The sequence below is a fragment of the Pezoporus flaviventris genome, unplaced genomic scaffold, assembly GCF_033815535.1.
Source record: "Pezoporus flaviventris isolate CSIRO_AGI_PZ_B2104156 unplaced genomic scaffold, CSIRO_AGI_Pfla_v1 ptg000431l, whole genome shotgun sequence".
Lineage (NCBI taxonomy): Eukaryota > Metazoa > Chordata > Aves > Psittaciformes > Psittacidae > Pezoporus > Pezoporus flaviventris.
The window spans coordinates 10,444-19,535 of record NW_026892978.1 but is presented as its reverse complement, the minus strand read 5'-3'; the positions used below and the strand labels follow the sequence as shown (position 1 = coordinate 19,535).

The window sequence follows — 9,092 nt, the reverse complement described above, 5'->3', positions numbered from 1 at the left end:
AAATTAGCATGGAAATGGGTAAAAATGAGGAAAATCAGGAAAAAAAAGGGGAAAACAGGGAAAATGGGTGAAAAAATGACAAATATGGGATAAAGTGGGGAAAAAAAAGGAGAAAATGGGTACAAAAAGGGGGAAAATGGGCAAAATGTGGCTGCTGGGATGGGGAGAAAAATGGGGAGAAACGGCTGGAAAACGGTGAAAAATGAGTGAAAAATAAAGGAAAAATGGTCAAAATCAGGGGAAAAGGGTCAAAAAATGGGGGAAAATGGGAAAAAATGGGGAGAAAATGGGGAAAAAGGGGGCAGGGACCCGTCCGACCCCAAACTGAGCCTTTTAGCCCCAAATCCACCTCAAAGAGCCCCAGGGACCCCCAACCCCCTTTGGGAGACCCCAAAACGAGGGGGAAATGGGGTGAAAAGGCCGCTGACGTCATCAATGATGTCATATAAACCTTTATTGACCTTAAAAGGGAAGGGGGGCGGAGCCAAGTGGAGGCCCGCCTCTTGCGTCATCATCGCTGGACCCTGTTGGGGGGGGAGAAGAGGTCAAAGGGGGCGGAGCTTAAAAAAAGGGGGTGGGGCAAAGGGGGGCGGGTCTTACCTGGGGCTCCGCCCCCTCGATGACGTCACCTTCACCGAGGCTGTAGCGAATGAGGTCGCCCCATAGGAGGTAGGAGTCACAGCTGGGGGGGGGGGGGGCGGGGCTAAAGTAAGGCCACGCCCCCCTTCCTCCAATGGGGCTCGGCTCCCCTCAGCATCAAGCCCCTCCCCTTAGCAACAATCCCCGCCCCTTAGCAACAAGCCCCTCCCCTTAGCACCAAGCCCCGCCCATTAGCATCAAGCCCCTCCCCGTAGCACCAAGCCCCGCCCCTTAGCAACCCACTTAGCATCAAGCCCCGCCCCTTACCTACCACCCTTATGGACATGCCCCGTCCCATAGCAACAAGCCCCTCCCATAGCAACCCACTTAGCAACAAGACCCGCCTCTTAGCAACACACTTAGCATCCAGCCCAGCCCCTTAGCATCAAGCCCCTCCTCTTAGCAGCAAGCCCCTCCCCTTAGCATCAAGCCCCGCCCCTTAGCAACCCCCTTAGCAACAAGCCACACCCCTTAGCATCAAGCCCCGCCCCTTAGCAACAGTCCCCGCCCCTTAGCAACAAGCCCCGCCCCTTAGCATCAAGCCCCGCCCCTTAGAATCAAGCCCCGCCCCTTAGCATCAAGCCCCGCTCATTAGCAACAAGCTCCGCCCCTTAGCAGCTCCCTTAGAAACAAGCCTCTTCCCTTAGCAGCAAGCCTCTCCCCTTCGCATCAAGCCCCGCCCTTATCAACAAGCCCCTCCCCTTAGCATCAAGCCCCTCCCCTTAGTATCAAGCCCCACCCCTTAGCAACCCCCTTAGCAACAAGCCACTCCCCTTAGCATCAAACCCCGCCCCTTAGCAACAAGCCCCTCCCCTTAGAATCAAGCCCAGCCCCTTAGCAATAAGCCCCGCCCCTTAGCAACCCCGCTTAGCAACAAGCCCCGCCCCTTAGAAGCAAACCCCGCCCCTTAACAATAAGCCCCGCCCCATAGCAACCCGCTTAGCAACAAGCCCAGCCCCTTAGCAATAAGCCCCGCCCCTTAGCAACCCGCTTAGCAACAAGCCCCGCCCCTTAGCAATAAGCCCCGCCCCTTAGCAATAAGCCCCGCCCCTTAGCAACAAGCCCCTCCACTTAGCAACAAGCCCCGCCCCATTAGCAACAAGCTCCGCCCCTTAGAAGCAAGCCCCTCCCCTTAGCATCAAGCCCCGCCCCTTAGCAACCCCCCTTATCAACAAGCCCCTCCCCTTAGTATCAAGCCCCGCCCCTTAGCATCAAGCCCCTCCCCTTAGCATCAAGCCCCTTAGAATCAAGCCCCGCCCCTTAGCAACAAGCCCCTCCCCCTTAGCATCAAGCCCCGCCCCTTATCAGCAAGCCCCTCCCCTTAGTATCAAGCCCCGCCCCCTAACATCAAACCCCGCCCCTTAGCAACAAGCCCCGCCCCTTAGAATCAAGCCCCGCCCCTTAGCAACAAGCCCCGCCCATTAGCAACAAGCTCCGCCCCTAAGCAGCCCCCTTAGAAACAAGCCTCTTCCCTTAGCAACAAGCCACTCCCCTTAGCAACAAGCCACTCCCCTTAGCATCAAGCCCCGCCCCTTAGCAACCCCCTTAGCAACAAGCCACTCCCCTTAGCATGAAACCCCGCCCCTTAGCAACAAGCTCCTCCCCTTAAAATCAAGCCCCGCCCCTTAGCAACAACCCCCGCCCATTAGAAGCAAGCCCCGCCCCTTAGCAATAAGCCCCGCCCCTTAGAAGCAAGCCCCTCCCCTTAGCATCAAGCCCCGCCCCTTAGCAATAAGCCCCGCCCCTTAGAAGCAAGCCCCTCCCCTTAGCATCAAGCCCCGCCCCTTAGCAACCCCCTTATCAACAAGCCCCTCCCCTTAGTATCAAGCCCCGCCCCTTAGCAACCCCCATAGCAACAGCCCCCTCCCCTCGTCCCCAAGCCCCGCCCACCTGGGGCAGGCCCCGCCCACCGGCAGCAGCTCGCGGGGCTCGAGGCGCAGGAAGCACCGCGCCAGGCAGGGGGGATGGGCGGCCATGGGGCAGGGGGGGCGGGGACAGCGCAGGGGGGGCGGGGCCGGCTGCAGGTGAGGGGGGGGGAAGGGGCGGGGCTTAGGGAGGCCACGCCCCCCCTCATTGAGCCCCATGGGTTCAGCCCCGCCCCTTTAAACCCCTCCTCAGACCCAGATTTCATTTAAGCCCCTCCCCCTGAACCCCTTTAAGCCCCCGCCCCCTTTAAGCCCCGCCCCCTTTAAAACCCACCCCCTCCCATGGCTTCTTCTTTAAGCCCCGCCCCTTTAACCAACCCCCCTTCAAGCCCCACCCACTTTTACGCCTCCCCCTTCCATAGCGCCCTCTTTAAGCCCCGCCCCCCTTCCATAGCGCCCTCTTTAAGCCCCGCCCCTTTAGCCCCTTCCATAGCCCCCTTTAACCCCGCCCCCTTTAACCCCCCGCCCCTTTAGGCTCCGCCCCCTTTAATCCCCGCCCCCTTTAAACCCCGCCCCCTTCAAACCCCGCCCCTACACCTACCGCCCCCTTTAACCCCTTCCATACGCCCCTTTAACCCCGCCCCCTTTAAGCCCCGCCCCTTAAACGCCCACCCCTTATAGCCCCATTCCCTTTCACCCCCACCCCATTTAACCCCGCCCCCTTTAAACCCCACCCCCTTTAATCCCTTCCCATAGCCCCTTTAAGCCCCGCCCCTTTAACCCCGCCCCTTCAAACCCCGCCCCCTTCAACCCCTTCCATAGCTCCCATTTAACCCCACCCCCTTTAAACCCCGCCCCCTTTCAAACCCCGCTCCCTTTAACCCCTTCAAAAGCCCCCTTTAACCCCGCCCCCTTTAAACCCCGCCCCCTTTAGCCTGCCCCCTTTAAACCCCGCCCTATTTAAGCCCCGCCCCTTTAAACCCCACCCCATTTAACCCCGCCCCCTCCAACCCCCACCCCCTTTAACCCCTTCCATAGCCCCCCTTTAACCACGCCCCCTTAAGCTCCGCCTTTTTTAACCCCTTCCATAGCCCCCTTAACCCCCTTTAAACCCGCCCCCTTTAAACCCCACCCCTCCAACCCCCGCCCCCTTTAACCCCGCCCCCTTTAAGCCCCGCCTCCTCACCCCCGCCCCCTTTAACCCCTTCAATAGCCCCCTTTAACCCCGCCCCCCTTTAACCCCGCCCCCTTTAACCCGCCCCCTTTAGCCCTGCCCCCTTTAAACCCCGCCCTATTTAAGCCCCGCCCCTTTAAAACACACCCCTTTAACCCCGCCCCTCCAACCCCCACCCCCTTTAAACCCCGCCCCCTTTAACCCCTTCCATAGCCCCCCTTTAACCACGCCCCCTTAAGCTCCGCCCCCTTTAACCCCTTCCATAGCCCCCTTAACCCCCTTTAAACCCCGCCCCTCCAACCCCCGCCCCCTTTAACCCCGCCCCCTTTAAGCCCCGCCTCCTCACCCCCCCGCCCCCTTTAACCCCTTCCATAGCCCCCTTTAACCCCGCCCCCTTTAAACCCCCGCCCCCTTTAGCCCTGCCCCCTTTAAACCCCGCCCTATTTAAGCCCCGCCCCTTTAAACCCCACCCCTTTAACCCCGCCCCTCCAACCCCCACTCCCTTTAACCCCTTCCATAGCCCCCCTTTAACCACGCCCCCTTAAGCTCCGCCCCCTTTAACCCCTTCCATAGCCCCCTTAACCCCCTTTAAACCCCGCCCCCTTTAAACCCACCCCTTTAACCCCGCCCCTCCAACCCCCACCCCATTTAAACCCCGCCCCCTCCAACCCCCACCCCCTTTAAACCCCTCCCCCTTTAACCCCGCCCCCCTTTAAGCCCCGCCTCCTCACCCCACACTCCTCCCCACACAGGGCACACTCAGGGGTGGGCGTGGCCTCCTCCTCCGTGGGCGTGGCCTCGGCGCCTCGGGGGCGTGGCCTCCTCCTGCCCCTCCCCTTCCTAGGGCTCGGGGGCAGGGCCCCTTCCTCCTGCACCACGTGAGGGGGCGGGGCCGGGCGCAGCGGGGGGCGGGGCCTTGCGGAGGGGGGCGGAGCCAGCGCAGGCGCAGGGGGAGGCGGGACCAAGGCGGGGCCCGCAGGAGGAGGGGCAGCACCCGCAGGGCGAAGCTGATTGGCTGCTCCCGGGGTCGCCGCGGGGTCACGGCGGGGAGGCGGCGCGAGAGGGAGGGGTGTTGCCACGCCCACTCGAACTGCGTCATAAAGGAAGGGGGGGCGGGGTCACGGGGGGGAGGGGCTATGGGGGTGAATGGGGGGCTATGGAGGTCTATGGGAGTCTATGGGGCTCAATGGGGGCTATGGGGTGAATGGGGACTCTATGGGGCACGAATGGGGTCTATGGGTGTGAATGGGGTCTATGGGGCTCAATGGGGGCTATGGGGATCAATGGGGGCTATGGGGATCAATGGGGTCTATGGGGCTCAATGGGGGCTATGGGGATCAATGGTGTCTATGGGGTGAATGGGGAATCTATGGGGCACGAATGGGGTCTATGGGGTGAATGGGGTCTATGGGGCTCAATGGGGGCTATGGGGATCAATGGGGTCTATGGGGTGAATGGGGGCTATGGGGATCAATGGGGTCTATGGGGATCAATGGGGGCTATGGGGGTGAATGGGGAATCTATGGGGCATGAATGGGGTCTATGGGGTGAATAGGGCTGGAGGGGAATCTATGGTGCATGAACGGGGTCTATGGGGGTGAATGGGGTCTATGGGGCTCAATGGGGTCTATGGGGTGAATGGGGTCCTATGGGGCTGGAATGGGGGCTATGGGGCTCAATGGGGGCTATGGGGCTCAATGGGGTCTATGGGGTGAATGGGGTCCTATGGGGCTGGAATGGGGTCTATGGGGCTGGAGGGGAATCTATGGGGCTCAATGGGGTCTATGGGGTGAATGGGGTCTATGGGGCTGGAGGGGAATCTATGGGGCATGAATGGGGTCTATGGGGGTGAATGGGGTCTATGGGGCTCAATGGGGTCTATGGGGTGAATGGGGTCCTATGGGGCTGGAATGGGGGCTATGGGGGTGAATGGGGTCTATGGGGCTTAAGGGGAATCTATGGGGCACGAATGGGTCTATGGGTGTGAATGGGGGCTATGGGGCTCAATGGGGCCTATGGGGGTGAAAAGGGGTCTATGGGGCTCAATGGGGTCTATGGGGATCAATGGGGCTATGGGGCTCAATGGGGCCTATGGGGGTGAAAAGGGGTCTATGGGGCTCAATGGGGGCTATGGGGCTCAATGGAGGATATGGGGCTCAATGGGGTCTATGGGGCTCATTGGGGTCTATGGGGTGAATGGGGTCCTATGGGGCTGGAATGGGGGCTATGGGGCTCAATGGGGGCTATGGGGCTCAATGGGGGCTATGGGGCTCAATGGAGGATATGGGGGTGAATGGGGGCTATGGGGCTCAATGGGGTCTATGGGGCTCAATGGGGTCTATGGGGTGAATGGGGTCCTATGGGGCTGGAATGGGGGCTATGGGGCTCAATGGGGGCCATGGGGCTCAATGGGGTCTATGGGGCTCAATGGGGTCTATGGGGTGAATGGGGTCCTATGGGCCTGGAATGGGGGCTATGGGGCTCAATGGGAGTCTATGGGGGTGAATGGGTTCTAGGGGGGGCGTGGCTTAAAGGGGGCGGGGTCACGTGAGGGGGCGGGGCTCACCCTCAGCGCCGCCACGTCCGAGGGGAAGCCGTACACGAAGAGCTCCATCTCCCTGTGACGTCACCGCTCACATCCGGCCACGCCCCTCCAAGCCCCGCCCCCTTTAAGTCCCACCCACCCTCCTATAAGCTCCACCCCCTTCATCCCACACCCCCTTTATCCCCGCCCCCTTCCAGCCGTGTCCCCCTTTAAGCCCCGCCCCCTTTAAGCCCCGCCCCAGCTCCTTTAAGCCCCGCCCCCTTTAACCCCCACCCCCTTAACCCCCGCCCCCTTCAAGCTCCGCCCTCTTCCAGGCCGTATCCCCCTTTAAGCCCCTCCCCCTTTAAAACCCCACCCCTTCAATCCCCACCCCTCTCCTTAAGCCCCGCCCCCTTCAATCCCCACCCCCTTAAGCCCCACCCCTCCCAAGCCCCGCCCCTTCAATCCCCATCCCATCCCTTTAAGCCCCGCCCCCTCTTACCCCCCTTAAGCCCCGCCCCTTCAATCCCCACCCCTTCCCCTTAAACCCCGCCCCCTTCAATTCCCATCCCTCCCAAGTCCCGCCCCTTCAATCCCCCACCCCCCTTAAGCCCCGCCCCTTTAATCCCCACCCCCTTATCATAAGCACCGCCCCCTTCAATCCCCACCCCTCCCAAGCCCCGCCCCTTCAAGCCCCGCCCCCTTAAATCCCCACCCCGCCCCCTTAAACCCCGCCCCCTTTAAGCCCCGCCCCTCTTCCCCCTCCCCTTAAGCCCCGCCCCTTCAACCCCCCTCCACCCCCTTAAGCCCCGCCCCCCCAAACCCCACGCCCTCCCCTTAAGCCCCGCCCCCCTTCAACCCTCCGCCCCCCTTTAGGCCCCTCCCCCTCGCTCACCACGGCCCCGCCCTCGCCGTCTTCCTGGCCCCGCCCCTGCTCCTCCCCCCGTTGTGCTGACGTAGGCGCCGCGCAGGCGCCACCGAGAACCCCACGTACGAGGCCCCGCCCCTCGCGCGCAGCGCGTACACGGCGCGGAGCCGCGCCATGGGACCAGGGTGCACCGCGGCGGGTCACGTGCACAGGGGGCGGGGGCACAAGAGGGCGGAGACCACGAAGCGTTGCGGGCTGTACGGAACCAAGATGGCGGCGACCATGATGCATTGCGGGCTGTACGGAAGCAAGATGGCGGAGACCATGATGCATTGCGGGCTGTACGGAAGAAAGATGGCGGCGACCAGAGTGCAAAGGGAGAGGTTACGGAAGCAAGATGGCGGAGACCACAATGCATTGCGGGCTGTACGGCAGCAAGATGGCGGCGACCGCGGTGAACTACGTGGCGCTGTACGGACACAAGATGGCGGCGACCATAATGCATTGCGCGGGGGGCTGGTGTACGGAACAAGATGGCGGAAACCATGATGCATTGCGGGCTGTACGGAAGCAAGATGGCGGCGACCAGAGCGCAAAGGGAGAGGTTACGGAAGCAAGATGGCGGAGACCACAATGCATTGCGGGCTGTACGGCAGCAAGATGGCGGAGACCATGATGCATTGCGGGCTGTACGGAACAAGATGGCGGAGACCATGATGCATTGCGGGCTGTACGGAACAAGATGGCGGCGACCACAATGCACCGCGGCGGCTCCGTACCCTGCCCAAACCACCCAAAATTGACCAAAATCCCCCAAAATGAGCCCAAACCACCCCAAAATTGATGAAAATGACCCAAAATGAGCCCAAAACACCACAAAATTAACCAAAATGACTCAAAATGCCCCAAAATTGACCAAAATGACCCAAAATGAGCCCAAACCACCCCAAAATTGACCAAAATGACCCAAAATGAGCCCAAACCACCCCAAAATTGACCAAAATGACCCAAAATGAGCCCAAACCACCCAAAATTGATGAAAATGACCCAAAATGAGCCCAAACCACCCAAAATTGATGAAAATGACCCAAAATGAGCCCAAACCACCCAAAATTGATGAAAATGACCCAAAATGAGCCCAAACCACCCCAAAATTGACCAAAATGACCCAAAATGAGCCCAAACCAACCAAAATTGATGAAAATGACCCAAAATGAGCCCAAACCACCCAAAATTGACCAAAGTCTCCCAAAATGAGCCCAAACCAACCAAAATTGATGAAAATGACCCAAAATGAGCCCAAACCACCCCAAAATTGATGAAAATGACTCAAAATGCCCCAAAATTGACCAAAATGTCCCCAAATGTGCCCAAACCACCCAAAATTGACCAAAATGACCCAAAAGGAGCCCAAACCACCGCAAAATTGACCAAAATGACTCAAAATGCCCCAAAATTGACCAAAATTGAACAAAATCCCCCAAAATTGACCAAAATCCTTCAAAATGATCCCAAAGTGCCCCAAAATTGACCAAAATGACCCCAAATGCCCCCAAATTAACCAAAATATCCCAAAATGAGCCCAAACCACCCCAAAGTGCACCAAAATGAGCCGAAACAGCCCCAAAATAGACCAAAATGACCAAAAATGAGACCAAACCCCCCAAAATTGACAAAAATGATGCAAAATAAGCCCAAACCACCCCAAAATTGACCAAAACTGACCAAAATCCCCCAAAATTGACCAAAATTCCCCCATTTGATCCCAAACCACCCAAAATTGACAAAAATGACTCAAAATGAGCCCAAATCACCCAAAATTGACCAAAATGACCCAAAATGAGCCCAAACCGCCACGAAATTGACCAAAATGACTCAAAATGCCCCAAAATGGACCAAAATGACCCAAAATGAGCCCAGACCACCCAAAATTGAACAAAATGACTCAAAATGCCCCAAAATGGACCAAAATGACCCAAAATGAGCCCAAACCACCCAAAATTGAACAAAATGACTCAAAAT

At 59.1% G+C, this 9,092-nt stretch overlaps 1 protein-coding gene across 1 annotated transcript; it reads right to left on the bottom strand.

Moving 5' to 3' along the window:
- Positions 1 to 561: 561 nt before the first annotated feature.
- LOC133263696 (structure-specific endonuclease subunit SLX1-like) lies at positions 562 to 7,246 on the bottom strand. The gene is given in 6 exon segments (XM_061443569.1): positions 562 to 682; positions 2,530 to 2,657; positions 4,410 to 4,583; positions 4,586 to 4,768; positions 6,245 to 6,296; positions 7,098 to 7,246. Coding segments are annotated over 6 exon segments (807 nt in total).
- Between the last annotated feature and the right edge of the window lie 1,846 nt (positions 7,247 to 9,092).